At 36.6% G+C, this 19,929-nt stretch overlaps 1 protein-coding gene across 1 annotated transcript; it reads right to left on the bottom strand.

Annotated features, from left to right (window-relative positions):
- Positions 1–146: 146 nt before the first annotated feature.
- Positions 147–19,893, bottom strand: EIF2S1 (eukaryotic translation initiation factor 2 subunit alpha). The gene is made up of 8 exons (XM_036906006.2): positions 19,673–19,893; positions 15,205–15,446; positions 11,338–11,417; positions 9,374–9,525; positions 5,774–5,880; positions 4,637–4,734; positions 3,786–3,929; positions 147–2,965 (listed from the first exon to the last, which is right to left on the bottom strand). The coding sequence occupies exons 2-8, from the start codon at positions 15,443–15,445 to the stop codon at positions 2,840–2,842; spliced, it is 948 nt and encodes a 315-aa protein (XP_036761901.1). The 5' UTR covers position 15,446; positions 19,673–19,893; the 3' UTR covers positions 147–2,839.
- Positions 19,894–19,929: the final 36 nt, after the last annotated feature.

The following is a 19,929-nucleotide window of genomic DNA, read 5'->3' on the forward strand; positions in this document are numbered from 1 at the left end:
GGAGCTGCTAAAGGGCCGAGAAAGATGTAAATGGGGAAATAATTAAATCAAAGCATGAAACATTGCTTTTAAACTTGACTAAGACAAATAGGCACCAGGAAGCTTCAACAATTAGGTTAATCTGAAGTAGTGAAAAGTCTGTATCATACAGTATCTTTAAAAACATTTTATTACTTTCAAGTTTATACAGTCAGTAGTCAGTAGCTGAGCTACTGCCAGCATTCTTGCTGAGTACAAGTGCTTAGACCTCCTTTAATGAACAGGTAAGATATGTATCTTACATTTAAGGGGAGTAGATACTTCCAAAGTGCTTAAGTAAAAACTTAACCCTCTTAAATAAACTGTCCCCTCTTAATCATTTTGTCTAGAATACCTGACCTGAATGATCAGTTATTCCAAGCTAATGAGATTTTACTTTATCCCTTACATTGTAAGAGACTGCCTTTTAAAGCACCATTTTCCATTTGGCATTTCACCAAGGCCTAATGTTCCTGGAGTTGGTTTCTTTATTGCTTTTTGAATATCAGCAGGTGTAATCTGAATTAACTGCATTCGGTTTGATGGCTTCTTGACTCCCAGTTGGCATAACTGCATCCTGGTCCGTGTAGGAACTATTGAAACCATGCGCTGCAAAGTAGATGATCATCACCTGGAGGCTAATCAAGGAACAGCTCTCACCAAGGTACTTAATAGCAGTTGAATTTTTAAAAGTCCCAAACCACTTAAAAATTGTTCTTGATATAAAATTAGCTAGGTGGGAAAGTTTTTAAGTATGGCAGTTGAGTAGTAACTGTACTACTTAGCATTTCCTTGTAGTTCCCAGAGCATTACCCACACATGTATTTGTCTTGTTCTACTATAAAACATTGATAAATGGTTTTAATGTGTTTTTTCTTGGCCGCTTTTTTCAGTTGATATATGAGACCCAAACAATTGCTAATATTCAGTTATATGAGTTAACCACTTGACTTCAAAGGCAGACTGGGGAGCAGACGAAATGGTCAGTTTTTAATGAAGAGGCTTTATGGGGAGAGAGCCAAAGTCTGGATAAACTAGTCAATTGTCTGTCAGTTGGTTCTCCATGTTTTGGAGCTGTCTGTTTATTTTGTCCTATTTGAAAGTGATGCTTTTGGGTCAGGGTATATGTATGCTTTAATTTTCTCCTTCATATTATTGATCTTTCCTCTGGCAAAGGTCATAAATTTGCAAAACTGTGGTAGAACTGAGCAAAAGGCCTGCATGGGATAAAATCACTCACCAGAGGTCACCAGTACTTCTCAATAGCTAAGGCTTTTAAAGGGTAAAAAAACTGAGTAAATGAAGTGAAAATTCAACTCAATTCCCCTGCTCACAGCCAACATTTAAGGAGCAGTTATATTTTGATGCTGCAAGCTTTACAGACTTGTTTTTCGACTCCTCAAAACTTTTGTTTTATTATGTGCCGATTTTAAGTGCATCCCTCAATGTCCCAGGATGGCATGCTATCTGGCAATCACAGCTCCCTTGTGGAAATGGACATACTAAGTTAGATGTTTGGATTTAAAAAACTAGTAGAAGCTGCTAAATTAAATGAACAGAGACCTCACATATGTTACAATTTTCCTTGATTTTCCAGTCCCTTTAATATTGAATTGTCTAGTTCTGGATTGATTAGGGTGGATTAGACTTAATATTCTAAGTATTTAAATAGTTGTTCTTAGGAATAATTAATATAGTTAATATATCTAATATCTCAAGGACTCTAAGAGATTAAATCTTTGAAGCAGACCAAAATAACTCAGTACTTTCTATACAATAGCTACTGTAGCTGTAATTTCAAGCCATGTTAAATTTATTTCCTTTTATATTATTTACTTTTACATTTATATACCTTTAACATAATTAGTTCTTAAAGATAAAAATGGTGGAATTGTATAAAAATTACTGTAACTGTGTTTGAACATCCCTATTCTATTATAAAGAGAACTGGGGCTCTAGGTGGCACCTAGTGCATATTTTAGTGGGGAAAAAAAAAGAAAGTTGGGTCATGAGATTCAAAATAACTAAAGAGGCAGCATCTTTAAAAAAATATTTACCACCCTGAATTACAAACTCAAGGCAAGCAGCTTAGTACACCAAAAAGAACTGGTGTAGTAAATTCTCCTTTACACCACGTTGTCATCAGTCTCAAATAGGTAAAGGCACACAACGAATGTAACTCTTTAATTGCATCTTAAGGTTTTTCCCCCAATGGTTTACTTTCTCTTGTGTTTAAAATTAAATTTTCTCTAAACCTTCTTTTTGAAAGGATCTGCTAATCTTTTGGTCACCTGCCCTTATATTTCTACATCTAGACTAAAATGAAGGCAATTGAATTAGGATCTTAGTAAATATGCTTTTAACTGATGACAAGAAGGAAGAAGCCTATAGTTAAATATCCCAGAAATTTATTTAATGTTTGCTCGATACATTTTATATAGAAAGGTTGGAACTATTTGCTTTGGGTGCTCCTGGGAAATCTCATGGAGGCACTGACTGAACTACAGAGGATCGCCAATCTGAAGACGTCAGAAGCGGAAATCAAAAGCCCAATTGTATGACTGTTCTTAGCTTCAAGACTTGTCTCTAGTAAAATTAGGCCACTCCCTTAAAAAATGCTCAATGCCTTGGAGCTACTGTGTGAAAACAGCTGACATTTAGGAGGGCATTTCACGTTTTGGTCTGTTGGAACATTTAAATACTTGGAAATAAAAAATATTTAGCTCTGAAGTTTTCAATACTGGAAAACTTTCAAGTCTAGGGTTTACAGCCAGGAAAGGCTGCTTTGTGTTCCTTAAACTGGACTCTATTTCCCACAAAGTTAATCTTCAGCTTTGGCTTCCATTTCTTCTGCATCATCATCTCCATCCACTTCTGCATTTTCTCTCTCAAGCCTCTCCAGCTGCCTTGCAAGTTCAGTCTCATCTGTATCTGTGACCACTTTGGGCTGTGGAAGCAGAGGCATAATTTCAAAGTGAAGTTGTTAAATAGTACACACAATTTCAATACTATTACTGCCTAATATTTTAACTTTTAAACACTTTCTAATAACTCTGCCATATCTGTTCAGTTTTGAGTGCTGACATACCACACCAATAAATTCCAGTAGCTAAATAATGGAAGAAATTTATGAGAATAAAACAATACAGGTAAAAGAAATGTATTAAAATCAAATACTATTTTCTGTCATTTTTACAAGGTAAAACTGGAAATATATGAATATAATCTCAGTGGCTGTATCTTTCAAACCCTCAAAAACATGTCCTGTAAAAATGTATCTGCTGGGTTCAAAATAAATTACTTAATTATTCCTTTCCATGGAAAAAATTATGTGTATATACATGTGAAATTATGATATTTATATATATGAAAATAAGGTTTCATTCTTACTGAGATGAGGAAAACACAGAAGACTACTCTTTTTTCTAACCCTGAGATCAAACTCAAGCATTCCACATTAAATTCTGGCAATAGCTACTCACTCACTTTCATTGTCTATTTTTTCCCTTTTTTGGGGGAAAAAAAACCTACCACCACCAGTGACCATGGTCCTGAATAACCATCTCATGATAGTTTTAATTTATGAAAAGCCCTTATAGGAACCCTCTGAGTCAATGATTATTTTGCATTTAGCAGAACTGTAATCCTAAATAAATGTATCTCATGTTTTGAAAGGCAGTGATTAGGTATTTTTAGAACGCAAATAATCTAGATATTTAAATTTCTGAAGAACTTTAAGAACAAGGCAAAAACAGCACTGATACCACCTCCATTTGAACATTGAAGACACCCCTCTTTTCTTCAATCTTTTCTTTTATAACAGCCATAGCCTGATTGAGGACAGAGAGACCCTCTGTTCTCTCCAGCGTTGTTGTAGTCATCACATACCGAGGAGGAGCTATTAGATTAATCTAGGGAAGAAGACAAAAATTCAATTATGAATGTACCTATGGAACACACAACTATTAGGATGGCTGAGAAATGTTTTTGCTAATCTGCTACCTTAACAAATCAGCCCCAAACTTAATTCCCAATTCTGTAGGTCAGCAATTTTGGGGGTGGTTTGTTAATGTAGCAAGAGTTAATTGATACAGTGATCTAATCCATTGGTATAAATAAGTCTACTGCAATATGAATATGAAGAATTATGACTTCTGGGTGTCTCTGGTGACTAACATAACTATAGCTATCATCAGCATAATGGTTAAAACAAAAATTCCTATTTGGTTCTAAACTAAATGGATAGAAGAAATCCTCCTAAGAGATTCTAAATAACAACCATCCAGTTAATTGTATTGCTTATCAAAGATTGAGACCAAACCTCCTAAAAGTTATGTGTGAAACATGAGAGAACATGATGTCCTTTTCCAGATTTTATGAGCACTGAGAAAGTAACTATTATAAAGGAGCTTTAGCATAGCTAGCCTTTCAGCGCTAAATACCAATGGGAGTTTCCATATACTGACAGTACCAGTAGCTACAACAAAAAAAACTACACATAATTGTAAATATCCTTGAGAAATATAACCAAGAGCCACTTTTCACACTTGCTATGAAACATAAAAATCTCATTTGGTTTGGGTGGGTTTGACTGAGAGGGAAAAAACTGAGTACTCACCTTGATGGGCATGGTTTCTGTAGAACAATTCAAACCTGCTCTCAAGGCTTCTTTTACAGCATCAATGCCTTCATAACCATAACAAGCCACTTCAATATCTGAAATTATAAAAGTTCAAAAATTAAAAAATGCAAAAAAGTAGTTTAGGCTTATAAAACCTCAGAGATATGGCAGAAACACTAGTATTCAAATGCTTAATGAAAGTCATCATCCTTTCAATTAGAAATCAATCCCAGCATTAAGTTTCATGTCAAAAATACCTGAATAGCAGTGAAACTCTCTTATCTACATCAACCTCTTGAATGATGAAACAAAATTAAACACCTTGAATCTCCGGCTATACCTGGGTTAAAAATCATGATTCCAACCTCTCTGTGCCTCAGTTCCTTATTTGTAAAATGGAGATAAGGAGGAATGTGGAGGAGAACTGAATGAAACAGTATTTGCAAATTTTTTAGAGCAGTTTAGAAATTGCATACCCTTTGACCCAGCAATTCAACTTTTAGGAATTTGCCTTTAGAACACTTATATGACTAGGTAAGCATATTATGTACAAGGGTGTTAATTTGTAGTGTTTTTTTGATAAGAGTGAAAAAATTGGCACAACCTAAATGATTATCAGGAGAGGACTGGGTTATGTTTAGGTTTATTGTTTTATGGATTATAAGCCATTAAAAAGAACAAGACATATTCCTATGTTCTGCATGGAAGGGCAACCATGACACACTAAGTAGAAAAAGCTAGTTGAAGAAAATTTTGCACAGTTATGATCCCACCTTTGTAAAAACAAACTATGTCTGAATGTAAACAGCATACATTCCTGTACAGCATGTGTGTAGGAAAAATGTCTGAAAGATATATCCAAACTATTAACAGCAGTTAGTGCAGAGGCATGGGAGAAAAGAACATTTAAAATATTCACTAAAACAAAATAATCCTCTTTTTAAAAAAGGGCTAACTTAAGGTTGCTTAACTGGTTCCTTTGTACCCATATATGCATTTTATGTTTCACTGGAAGCAAAAATAATTTCTTAAACTTTTCTAGTTATGAAAAATAAACACTTAGAAGTCTCATTATTTAATAGCTTTTTTTTGTACATGCAAAATATTTTAAACATAATCTAAAAAATTATTTACCTGCTCGAATTTTAACAGCTTGTGGTGTCAAACGCCTATTAATATTGTTAATGAGTACTCCCCGTTCATCTTCATTCAAATCTAAGCTATCCAAAATAGATGGGTCTCTGATTTAAAAAAAACACACATACAGAACAACAAAAGATCAGGGTTACTTCTTGTTAATTGTGATACCAAACATAGTAACATTTAAGAGCACAGGCTTTAGTGTCAGAATTAGGGTTCAAATCTTAGCTTTGTACTTTAATAAACTATGTGTTTTTGAGCCTTTGCAGACCTGTTTCCAAATTTGTAAAGTGAGGATGAAAACAGTATCTCACTAGATTGTGGTATTAAATGAGAGAATGTGACTGAAGCACTTGACAATGTATGACAAACAGAAATCACCCAACTGATTATTATTAAAAGGTCAAAGCAAGCAATTAAAAATGTCTCTTAATACATCTGACATTCCACTATACTAGAAGCATGTCCATGTAATTAGCATTTACTGCTTCAAGGAGCTGGAATAGAACACAAAAACAAGGAAAAATTTAAAAATAAAAGTACATCCTTGGGTGTCAGGAAAGGAAGGTCTACTTGTAGTTAGTGGAGTCAGGAAAGGCTTTATGGATAGAGTTGACATTTAATCTGACCCTTCAAAATACCACAAGACAAGGAATAGGGTCTTAGCCACTGGCATGTTTGCTGAATGAACAAACAAATGAAAACAAATGAAATAATGACTAAAAGAATGGTAGGACTCTAACAAGCAAAGGGAGAACTCTGGTAAGAACGTTACGCCTTATTAAAATAGGAATAGATCAGCAAGCCTCAGGCTTAAAAACATGGGTTTAAGGGAATGAAAGACAAAAGAATTTGGGTGGAGGGGTCTTTATTCAGCTAATACTGCCTACAAAAAACAAAACAACAAAGCAACAGAAAATAGGCAAATGAGATGAACAGATGTTTTACAGAAGTACAAAGGGTCAATAAACATGAAAAGCCGTTAGCTTCAAAAAACAGTGAAGGGAAAATCAAAACAAGATACTACTATAGTGCATCCATCAGTTTGGCAACAGGAAAAAAAAAATCTGAGGTAATACCAAACGTTGGTGAGGATGAAGAGAAATAGGAACGCTTATACAATTGCTAGAGGGAATATAAATTGTAAAACCAATTTAGAGAGTATTTTGGCAAAACTGAGTATATTTAAAGACACATATAATCAGTCCTATGACCCAAAAATTCTATTCCCAGGTATACAGAAACTCCCAAACGAGTATACACAGAGACATGTACACATCACAGGATTATTTGAAAAATGAGGGGGGAAAAGGGTATCTAAATAATTCCAAACAGATAAATAAAGCCCATTCTCACAATGAAATACTATACAGAAATTAGTATGAAGCTGGCATACTTCTGTTAATTTGGAGAAACCCTGCTCAATAACAGTCCTATGAGTAAAAATGTAAGGTACAGAAAGCTAAAATTACAGAATAAATTTTATCATGTTCAGTTTAAATAAATCAAATAAAAATTTTTAATACAAAAATAAAGATACATCTTTGTATTAAAACCATAAAAACATAAATGATAATAATACATACTAATTTCAGAACAGTGATTACAGGAATGGGGTGGGAGGAGTAAAACATTGTTTCCAACTATCTCAGAATTTATTTCTTAATTAAAAGAAAAATATATGAAGCACATGTAGCCAAGAATTAGTAGTTAAATCTGGACAGTTGCTACATGGATGGTGAAGCAAGAGAAGAATGTTTAGGGAAAGGGAGTAATCGTGCCAATGCTGAGTGGTGCTCAATGGAGGGGTTAACTGGAGGTGAAGGCCAGAGAGGTAAGCCAACTGACAACAGGGAGACAGAAATATGAAGTGGTGCTTAACAGTTAATAGCATAATCTGGTTGGAGCCAGAATGCCTGGGTTTGAATACTGGCTCTACCAATTGCTAGTTGGGTGAATATAGACAAATGATTTAATCTCTGCTTGAATTTCCTCATTTGTAAGACAGGGATAACTATAGTGCTTACACCCTAAGTTGTGAGAATTACATAACCATTCTCAACTTTCCCACATGATATGAAAAACTTAAGTCTTTTGATAGGGGGTAAACTGGAAGTTATTTGGAGCTCCAGATGGATCAGCTTGCTGGTCTAACAGTCTCAGGTCCCACTCGGCCATCCTCAGGGCTGAGGGCACCAACATCCAACCTCTTCGCAGCCAAAGGTTGGGAGAGTAACCTCAGTGCAGTGGTGAGGCTGCTGGTGGAGCATCAACATTTAGGAAGGAGCAGGAGGTGCAGAAGTAGAGGCAGACGTACACAGACCTGAAGGAGTCTGCTGTTAAAAGGAGAGCACACAGTGCTAGCTATAGGAGAAACTGGAGGGTGGGTGGAAGAGTTTGTTTTTTAGTAAAAATGGGAGAAATTAGAGGATATTTTTATGCTGATAGGGCAAAACCAATAAAGAGAAAGGCTGAAGACCCAAGAGAGGGATGACAGATGGAGAGAGATTCCTGAGCTGTAGCTGAGCACAGGTGGTAAGACTAATTTGAGAGTAGGAAGGATACAAATTCCAGTGTGACAGGAGCACAAGGAGGTAATGACAGGTGGCATGGAGATAGTGTGCTGAGATAGTGAAAGGAAGTAGAGATCTTATGCAATGACTTCTATTTATAAAATAGGAAAGCGCAACAGGTGAACGTGAGGGAAGAGGGGGTGGAGTGGGTATTTGAGGAAGAGTGTGGAGAAGCTCTAAAACAGCTGCTCTGAGAGTGAGAGGAAGAAATGACCAGGAAAAGAGAATGTGGAGCAGCAGGGAGGGCCCAGCTGAGGTTGGAGACCATGCATATGCAGAGCACCAACCTGCAAGCCTGTGGTTTTTCCCAGCAGCACCCAGCAGTCTGCAAGTGCAGAAAAAGCAGGAACACTGACCCAACGTGGGGTGTAACAGAAGGAAAAACAGGGCAAAACTTGTGATATTGGCAAGAAAGATGTAGAAATCCTGGACCATGGTGTGTCTATGCTGAATAAGAAAGAGATGGCAGCAAAGGGTGAAAAGACAGGGAGAAAAAAAAAGTTGTGGGATCAGAAAGATGACACAGAACAGGACTAACTATAGGAGCTAGGACAGGAGGCTGTGGTAAAAGAATAGAATGTGTGAATTAAAGGTTTTGGAGGCAGAGCAAATCTTGGTGAGAGTAAAACCCAAAGTGAAGACTGTATAAAGTGGTGTGGGCTGAAGGTCTAAGGAACCAAGGTACAGAAAACAAGAGGTCATAGTTTTAGATGAGACATCTACATTGGCTTTGAAGTTACCTAGGACTGTAGCTAAACTAGGAGAGGAAATGTGTAGGGGAGTAATACAAGATTAGACCATATGGTTTATGACTATACAACCATGGTATACAAAATTATATAGGCTTGGCTATATAGGATTGGCTCATACCAAGAGGCTTTTATACTGAAATATTTTAATCTAAATTTGGCAAGGACTTAACATATGGATGTTGTGTGATTAATGTCATGCTCTCAACCTGTGTGCTAGACCCAGCAGCTGTGACAGCATGGTAGAAGCAGAGCCAAGAAGGTGTTCTTACGAGACTGCATGCTTAAATGCATCGTAGGCACCGTATCCAGGTCTCTTGTACTTGTCGTCAAAGACCCAGGCAGTCCTCTGGAAGAGGCTTTCCAGCTGCTCATCCTTGGTGTACTCCAACACCTCAGCCACATGACGAAGGATGCTGTAAACCTGCGAACAAAACAAAGAACTCAACAAGTCAAAGACAAAGGATCTGTTTGTAAAAAGAAATAGGTATTTTTACATTTTAGTAGACAGCATATGAAAATAAGCCTTGGGTTAATTTGACAATTACTCTTTAACAGCAAAAGATTGGAATAAAACAAATTCTTTCCCATAGAGAAGTATTTGCTTTCCCATAACAATTAACTCAAATGGGTAAGACAAGTAGAAACTATAGAGAATTTAGCATTCTAAGAACCAGATCAAGTCAACTTTGGGACAAATTAACCTCTCCGACTTTGTTTCCACATCTGGAAAAGGAATACAAGCATCTCTCCTTTTTACTGCCCAGGGCCTTTACACAGATCAAATATATCCAAATGAACACTATAAATGGAAAGCATTACACAAATGTTTTATACAAATGTGTAAAACTTGTATATTATACAGATGCTGTTGTACAAATGTAAGCTATCATTACTACTACTCCATATGAGAGGATGGAACCAGGATTGAGATTTTAGTATTTCTCTTACTCTGTTGTCATTTAATCAGTTAACCTTCAATCTTATCCACCTCCTTTTCATGCTGCCTCTTTTTCTAGTCTCCTAAAATGTAAGGGCTTAAAGAAGAGAAAGAGTGTAAGAATGGAGGTTTTCATGTTCAATTTCATGAAAATTTTGAGTGAGGAAAGGTGCTAACACTGGCTATTTCATTCTATCGTCTGATTCTGATAAGAAGTACTCACATACTCATTTTACACAATCCTAGGAGACAAAGCAAATGGAAGTTTCCTAGAGCAATGTGACTCAAATTTGGATTCTCAAACTTGTTGGGACTTGAGATCTTTAACAGTTAGGTGATGCCAATGCTGTTTGTCCAAGACTGCAGTCTGAATGGCAAGGTCCTAGAGTTTATTAAAAAGGGATTTTATGATAGTGTTTTCAAATGTGTAAACCACATTGCAGTAATAGTAAACACATCAATAAAACAAAGGGGAAGATTTTGGTCTGATGGCTTTTAGATTTTTATACTTTCTTTTCTACTGGGGTTAATTAAGATTTTAAAACTCTTAATTTAAACATTTTTTCCTTAGCATTTTATCTTGCAGACAGAACACACATGGCAGAAGAGAACAAAAGACACAAGAGAAGGGCAAAGAAAACAGAAACAATGGAAAACAGAGCCATTAAGAACAGAGGATCTAAGGAATCAAGCGTCAGTTAATAGGGCCAAAGAACAGAAAAATACAGAATGCCAGCAATGAGGAAATAGCTGTTTTTGCATTATTGGTGTGTACTGTGCATAAGCAGAAAATTACAGCAAAAATAAGGAAAATAAATAATCCTAACACACTAGGAAAAAGAAATTTTAACAGGTCTCTGCATTGCTTTCCTGGATTCACAGACATTTTATAAACCCTTGCTCATTCTTAACATACAACAGCTGGTTGTTTCTGTGACCCTTATCCCAGAGGGGGGATCAAAGTCAAGAACTAAATATTATGACAAGCTAAATAAGCTGAAATCACTCATAGTAAATTTAACCTAAAATATCTTAAGAACACTAACATCCAGTACTGAACTGGGAATATAAAATCATAAGCAATTCTTTAAGGTAGTTTTACTGTAAGATAAAAACACACCTTCCTCTTCTGAAGTCTTCAAATTAGTTTCCTACATAACACGTAATTGGAAATGGAAATATATAGTTACAGAAAATGTAGGTTTTGTTTTTTATTTTTCTGCCAGGAACATCACATGCTGATTATTTATAAAACACATCAAATAGTGAACTAACTTGACTCAAAAATCAACTTACAGTTTTGGATTTGGTGAATTTATCTTCACATTTGATTGCTTCCTCTGGAGAAACTCTTCTTTTTGACAAATCAATATATCCTATATGAGAACATTTTGAAAAAAATTATCTCTGTCCAGGTGTCTGCACACCATTGTGACAAACTTTCACAAGCAGGTTGTTTGGTTGGCATATGCCCCACTAAAACCACCTTATGCCCCACTAAAACCACCTCAACAAAATACTGCATGAGATTGTTTTCAGAAATGAATTTTTATTGTCATATGATTATATAGTCTCTATTAGCTCAGTGGAGGGAATTACTGAAACATAATTTTCAGTTACCAGATGAAACCTAGTCAAAAGATTCTATGTTTGTCTATGTGTCATCCACTCATTACTAGGTCAGTTGTATTAACTTTTTTTCTGTATGCCTGATGCTCTGACATTTGTGGCCTGGCTGACAGGGGAGATCCCCTCCCAGGGCTAACCAGTCCTCTTAGAGACAGGCAAGGGCTCATCTGGAGCAGCTGTGCAAATGCAAAGTAACCAATCCAGAGCCCAGACCCCAACCATAGTCCCATTGTCATCAAAGTCCCACACACCAAGCCAGGGCCAAGTACCAGATAACTAGGGACAGCTTTGATGCCCCAAGGCCTGCCAAAACTAGTCAGACTAGCCAACCTTAAACTGTTCCCCCGAGCTGCTTTGCCACCTCAATAATGGGTCTGGCCTATGCTTTCCCCTTGCTCCTTCTGCCTCCTGACCTACCCCACATGGCACATCCCTAACTCTTGGGAAACTTAATAAAAATCTTTCAATGGCATAGGCCTCTCCATAAATTGTTGTTAGTCACCTCCATACATTAACCATAGGTACAAAATGAGACAAGCAGTTAAATGTATTTTAAAAGAATTTTAGAGAGAAAAAATGGTCTTTTACATTTACCTACATATTTTCCATTTCAGGCATCAGATCTCTTTGGCCTGGACAAATCCTTTACCATTTCTTATAATTCATGTCTATTTGGTATTAAGTCCTCTTAGTTTCTATTTACCTGAAAATATCTTCATTTTGATTTTCATTGTTGAATATCTTCTTTAGATACAGAATTGTAGTTTGACAGGTTTTCTTTCAGTTATAAAAATGTCATTCAATGCTGACCTCCACTAATTCCAATAAGAATGCCACAGCTTCTGTATTGTTCCCCTGGAAACAATGTGTCATTTTCCTCTGGCTAATATCTGATATCTGTTTCTCAGTAGTGTGGTCTTATTATATTTATCCTGCTTGAGATTTGCTGAACTTCTTCAATTTGTAAATTTTTTTTTTTCAGCAAATAAGGAAAATTTTTGGTCATGATTTCTTGAAACATATTTTCTCTCATTATGGAATGCGGCTTTGGATATCTGCTTGGTTGTGTTTTTCTTCTGTTCTTCAGATTGGTTCTTTTAAAATAAACTATCTTTATTAGAATGAAAGATGAGAGATCCAGGACTACCACATGAGTTCTCCTTGGATAATAAGACTGGTGGTAAACTTCTAAACACAATGGGGGCAGGTTAGGGAGAAAAACTGGAAGGATGTTATGAGGGGGGGTGAAAAAAAAGAGAACTATCTAAGTGTCACTTGAGCTTTTTGTCATCTTTAACCTGCTATTAGCCCATCTAATGCATTTTTTAGATTACATTTTTAATTTCTAGAGTTTATATTTAGTTCTTTTGAGAGTTTCTAATTTCTCTGAGATTTCATTTTGTTCATACAATAGAAGCATATTTTCCTAATATTCTTAAACACTTATAACATCTGTGTTAAAATCTTTATCTGCTAATTCCAACATTAGGGTCATCTCCAAGTCAGTCTCCATTGCCTGCCTTTTCTCTATGGGCCATATTTTTCTTCATCTTCAAATGTTTAGCAATTTTGGATCATATCCTGTTCACTGTAAATGATACATCCCAGAGATTTTGAATTCCCGTATGTTCCTTTAAAGGATACTGATTTTGTTTTTTGATTTAGCAGGCATTAACTTGTCTGGGTTCAAAAACAGACACTCTGTCTCCCCAAGTGGAAAGCAACTATAATCTCTTTAGATTTCTACCCTGTTGGGTTGCTTGCAGTCCACCCTATATATTACTAGTTCAGAGGTCAGCCAGAGATTTGGGCAGCATTTATACATAAACATAGGGGATCTCTGTGTCTCTTCTTTCTCTAATCCCTATCACTACTTTCCAATTGCTGTGGTTGTCCAGAACTCATCTCTGGTTAGGCCATTAAGACTGTAGGGTTTCCACTAGAATTTTAGCTGGACTGCTTGAAACTCTCTGTAGCATGTACTCTGACAAAACTATAAAGCTTACCCAGTACAGTTCTTTCTCCCAAATGTTGACTTGCCTTCAGTTTCAGCCTACTTGTGGTTGCTCCCATTGTCTTTAGGGAGTTTTAAAGTATTTGTTGAGGGTTTATAACTGTTAAGTTGAAAGTTTTGTCCAACAGGACCTAATCTTCTAGTACCACAAATGGATTCACTCTTTAGGATCTTCTGCAATTTGCTTTTATTTTTATCTTACCCTGGAGAGCTTTCTATTATCAGAATATTCATATCTCATTCTGTATAAAATTGCATTGCATGAATGTGTCATAATTTACTTAACCATGATTGTGATCACTGTTTCCTGTTTTTAATTAACACTGTACAAACAATGCTGCTGTGGAAATATTTTTACATGTATCTACTGTACTTATGCAAGTATACCTTTTCATTCTTTCTGACTGCAGCTGAAAATACATTTGATTCCTTCCTGTACATATATTTTATAAAATAGGAAAGAAATACAAGACACCAAGTTAGGTCTTACTGGGGCTGTGATAGGAAGACTTAACCTAAGTTTAAGAAGCAGTCTGGGTCTTTAAACAGTTTAGTAATTGGCAGGGGGAGGGGAGCTTGAGGTTACAAGTCGGTCATATCAAAACATTTAGAATAATCAATGTGCTAAATGGTAGTCACCAACTAAAGGATATGTAAGATTTCTCCAAAATTTATCATCTGAGATTATAATCAGAAAAAAAAGGTTATGTGCAAATTATTTCTTAGAGAAATACCAATCAATTAAATGGTTGAGAAGATTCAGAAAAAAGTTCAAAGTCTTTTAAGCATGATGAGAAGTATAAAAACCTGAAACTAACACCTAATTAATTGTAGTAAGAGGATTGAAACCAATTATCTTCATGTTAAGTTGGTTGAAGACAAAACTACTTAATGGTACTGCAAACTCTGTTTAAATATAAGAGTGTGTTCACAGTGGTAAAGATTTACAGGGGTCCAGGAAAAACACCCAATGAGTTAAAAACGAATACTCATTCAGCACAATTTGAAAGATCCCAGAGTATTGGGGGTCACAGACAGGCATAATACTAGGTTTTGGATGTCTGAAGTTATTGCTTCTTCAAAGCGTATGTAAAATAATCCTAAAATCCACTTACTCTGCTCCATTTCCATGCTTTTCCAATAATCTGATTACTGATTTAACTTTAAATCAAGGAAAAGGCATCTGACAAACATGAATGAACTAGTAGTTGGCTTTACTTATCTGTCTCTTCCAAGTTTGGCAACAGTGAGTTGATTATCAAGATCCTGATAATCTCTGGGAATAAAATTCAAGTTATTTGATCCACCAAAACTAGCCCTAGGTAGTAGGAATTACACCACTGCTAACTTGAGAGGTCTTGCTTAGGTGGCTGATTGACATCCTTCCCTAACAACTTTGTATGTGAAGAGTTTAAGTGTAAGAGGAGATGTTTTTTGTTTTTGTCAATTCCCAAAAAACATATTTTACAATAAACCATTTTAAGCCAGAAATCTGTATCTTAGGTATTTTTCTCACTTACCTTTTTCTTTGTCCACTCTAATGACAACTACACATTCATTCCTGCCAATTCGGATCAGTTTGTTTATAGAACGAATACGCCTTCTGGACAACTCACTAAGAAGAATCATGCCTTCGATATTGTTGTATTCCAGCAAGCTGACATAAGCTCCCATTTCAGCAATGGACCTTACGTTCACCATCACTACATCTTCCACCTCAGGAAATTTGTGTTGATAAAATCTACAACTTAGACCCGGCATTCTGCAATTTAAACAAACAATCAAGTGTTCAGTTAAGGTCAAAATGAAGAAACGTCAGTCAATTTTCCACATCTGGCCACTGAAAGAAGTTATCAGTTCTCTCATTCTTTAAATTTCTTAAATGGTACAAGAAAACATGGATGTTCAGGAACCAAACTTCAATTTTTATTTTGCTCCACATTTTTGTAAGGCTTGGGTGATTCTCTGACATCAGTTTTAGTGGAATCATAAAAAAAATAATGACCATCTATAAAGTACTCTAAGACCTATGGATTAAAGGTACATCTTAAGAGTAAAATACTATTTTAATACCACTTCTTTATGAAATAACAATGGGAAGCAGCACTACTATTGTTAAGCTATCAGCAAAACTAGAACTACTCTTTCTCCAAGTCAGCTGAGACTTTATGTGCTACTGCCCACTATATAAAGGGAAGAATCTTCCAACTAATTAGACCCTAACCCTAAACTTTTATCAAATGGTATACACCCTATCATTTATTACAGCCCAAACTACAGTATCACATATCAAGACAGAAACTAAAATCTTATTATTCACAAAAGATATATTAAACTAATATGTATCCTTCTCTAATTTTTTTCCTCTTAAGACAAACTCAAATTTAATTCACAATTAACATAATTTCTAGCTTCCATTTTTCCTATTACTCCCGAATATTCTTCTCTTTTGTTGAACAGGACTTAAGAGCTTTACAGATCTCCATTACTATAAAGTTCAAGTTTCTCTTAACCTCCAAGCATTAAATATATTTAAAATTACTCCCTTTGATCCACCCAACCTACTTTCAGCACCACTCATTTTATAACCACAAGCCTGAAATCATACCATGAGTAGTTTAAAAGTCTACTTTTAAAAGGAAGCTCTCAAACTAATCATAGTTGATGATTTTCATGTTTTTCTGCTAACCTTAATTTACTTTTGCACAGGTTCAGAAGTAGGCAGCAATAGAACCTAAAAACTTAAGAAAAATGTGCAAAAATTTATTTACTAGTTTAATTAGTTTATTTCCTATTAATTGGGAAGTAAGACTGACTTCACTTGATCTTAAAGACAGAACATTCACATCCAGCTCACAGAACACCAGAGTTCTGCTACAGTGTGGGAGCTGCTAACTGCACTCACATGTATCTTCCCCTTGGCTTCCCACTGATTTCTACAGGGCCCCATATGATCTGGCTACTGCCTACACCTCCCTGAGGTATCACTTTCCCCCTAGCTTTTCCTAGGAGAGCTTGTAACTGAAGCTTTATGTAATTTCCAAAGCACTCACTTGGAAGCTCAGTGAGTCCTAAGAAACTACTTGTAACTGAAGTACAAGTTAAGCAACTTGTTTTGTCTGTACTGCTAACAAGTCATAGTCAGAAGCTGAAACTGTGAAGTTTGGATCCAGTCTATGCTCTTATTCACCAGGTTATACTTTCTCTCAATATCAATGTATTTACACTTAGGAACATCTTAAACAAAAAGCAACATTAACATATACATTTAATGATGGAGCATATACCACAGACTAGTGCAAAATTTCAGTACTAATTTATCCTATTTAACAGAAAAACAAAGCAGCCTGTTAATAGTAACAGAAATGTAGTTGAACAAAATAGGGATTTAGCAAATAAAGGGAAGCAGATATTCAATGGCCAGAATTATCAAGAAATAGCTGAGCTGGTTGGTTCATTTTTAAACAGGGCCTTTTTAGGGGGAGGGACAACCACTGTCAAATGTTTGTATGTAAAGTACTAAAATATGAGAACTAAAGAAGTTTCAAACTGGGTATCAAAATAAATGCTGTCATAGAAATATGTGAAACAGTTTTAAGAGATTTAACAGGTGCTAACCACATGTACTAACCAAGTTTCTTCAAGTAGCAAAGCTGATAATTTGGGGGAAGCAAGGCTTAATTTGATGGTTAAAGAACAGCGGCAATAGTGTCAAAGAATCCTGAAGGGAGATTTAATGTTACTGCTTTAGGAGGTACCAGATATTTGCAATATATAGGGTAAAAAAAGGAATACTGCTGAAAGTATGTTATTCACAGTAAAGAGAGACTAGTCAGTAACTACAAAAAGAATCTGTTTCACAAAGAACCTGCATATTGGTTGACAGATTTTGAACGTATCTCCAATTATGCTAATAATAACACTAACTTAAAAAAAAATTAGGAAAATAGAAGCCACATACTAGGTTATTTATCAACCGTTTATATAATTTCCAAAGCACTCATTTGGAAGCTCAGTAAGTCCTAAGAAACTACTGAACTGTAGTTTCTTAGTCTTGACCATGTACTTCACAGGTTTGTGGAGGGTATCACAAGAGATCAAACATATGTAAAAGCATTTTAAGAAGTGTAGTTTGCTACACAAAGAGATTAAAAGGCAAAGGAAGTATTATCTCCACTTCGTTAACTCAATTCGTTAAACAATTATTTTTGCAGTACCTACAATGTACCAAGCACTACTGACACAACAATTAAGACTCTTATCCTAAAAGGCTTAAAGACGGAGTAGGAAACTAGTTAGTAAGTAACTGAAATGTCAGGTACTATGAAAGGAGCATAGTGACACAATTAACAGGGAACCAGGGAACAGAAAGATTAAATGACTTCCTCAAGCACAAAGGCTTAATTAGTACTAGAACTGGGGCTAAAACCAAGTCTCCAGACCTTAAATCTGAACGTCTTTAACCCACAGAGCCTCAATATGTCAGAGTACTACAATACAGTATGTGTTCTTCCATACAGAAAAATATCTTTCAAAATACATTAATGAACTCTGAGCTAATTTCAAATACACAGCATTGTCGGTAATTTTATCTATTCAAATGGTAGGTAGGACTTCTTGCCCAAACCACTGCGAAGTCAAGTCACCATAATGGATACAGAAGTCCACATTCCTTTCCAAAATGAGGGAGACAACTCTTGGGATTATTCTAATTAAGTCCTAGTTTACCGGTTTTGCTCTGTGAATGGTAGTTTTTAGTGTAAGTCTGCTACACACATAAAGCTTTTAAACGATTTTACTGTAGTTGAAATAGGAAGCGCCAACTCACTGTGCATCTATTTGAGTTCCTTTGAGAATCAGTAACTTTCATTTGGCATCAGATGAACTAAGTAAGAATAGAGAGTAAAGCTCTATATAACTAATTTCCCAACTGCCGAAAGACACAAGAGTCGCAAGTTTTTTTCCTTGAGTAACAACTACAATCGAGAGAAAACCCAAGACTTGGATACACCTTTCTTCCAAGAAACAGTGTTTCCTATTTAATGAAAAGTAAAACAGCCTAAGTTTTGGGGTTACTAAAAGGGACCTGAGGCTGAATACGTATATATCCCTAAAGTTCCCTCATGTTTTTAGTTATGTGTAACTGTAGGAGCACAATGTGTAATCTACAATTCTATTCTCAATCGGTGCTGAAATGCGGCAAACCGATACTAAGAGTAACAAAACTCTTCAAAAGTATGTTTAAGTTTCAACTTAAACAATTGTCGATAATTTTATCTATTCAAATGGTAGGTCAAGTGGTAGGCAGGACTTCTTGCCCAAACCACTGCAAAGTCAAGACACCATAATGGATACAGAAGTCCACATTCCTTTCCAAAATGAGGGACAACTCTTGCGATTATTCTAATTAGTCACAAGGAGTGACTCAGTCTTCAGAAATAAACAATTTAACCAGTAAGGTTAAACGAGCTTCAACTTTTAAAAAACAATCTATCAGATGAATAAGCTCTTCTTGGACCCTTTTAAAACCCAGCTCTCGTCATTGTGCCAATCCCACTTATCCCTTGACGTGCCCTGTCTGGTTTCCACTGAGAGGTAATATTTGATGAGGAGGAAAAAGGAAAAGTCTGGAATTCACAGGCCCGGAAAGAGCAAAGCGCTCAGCGTCCTGGAGCTGGGGTGTCAGCCTTCTCTCCAGGCCGCCCACCTCAAGACAGCCTCACTTTAAACATACTGAAGAGGCTGCACAGTCAGTTGACCCACTTTCCTTATCGAGGTTCCTCCGCTCGTACAATGGCACCTCTGACACTGTGAGGCCTACGCCGAGCCGGCGAGGAGGGCCCCCGGCCGGCCGGCGGGTGGTGGCAGTGCTGTCCAGACGCTTCCCGCGCAGGAACGGGAGCCTGGGGCCTACCCTCTCTTGCCCACCCTTGTCACTGGACACAACCGAATGGGTTCTTGGAGAAACCGATCTGTGGGACTCGTCACCTGAGGTATGTGTGTGAATCCTACGCCGGGGTTCCGCGCCGCGCTCGTTAATCGGAGAGATCAGATCGGTCCACCCGTAGCAGCCGCCGATTCTCCTCAGCGTGCGCTTCGCTCAACCCCAGCGCGCATGCGGAACCACCATGGATCGCGCAAGCGCCAACAGAATAGAAGCCCTTCTTCGTCACTGACCATAGAGCCCAGGTCCTCCGAGAAGAAGGAAGAATGTGGACCATAGGAGCATCTGAAAAGTACACTTT

This window comes from Manis pentadactyla, chromosome 11 (genome assembly GCF_030020395.1).
Source record: "Manis pentadactyla isolate mManPen7 chromosome 11, mManPen7.hap1, whole genome shotgun sequence".
NCBI classification, from domain to species: domain Eukaryota; kingdom Metazoa; phylum Chordata; class Mammalia; order Pholidota; family Manidae; genus Manis; species Manis pentadactyla.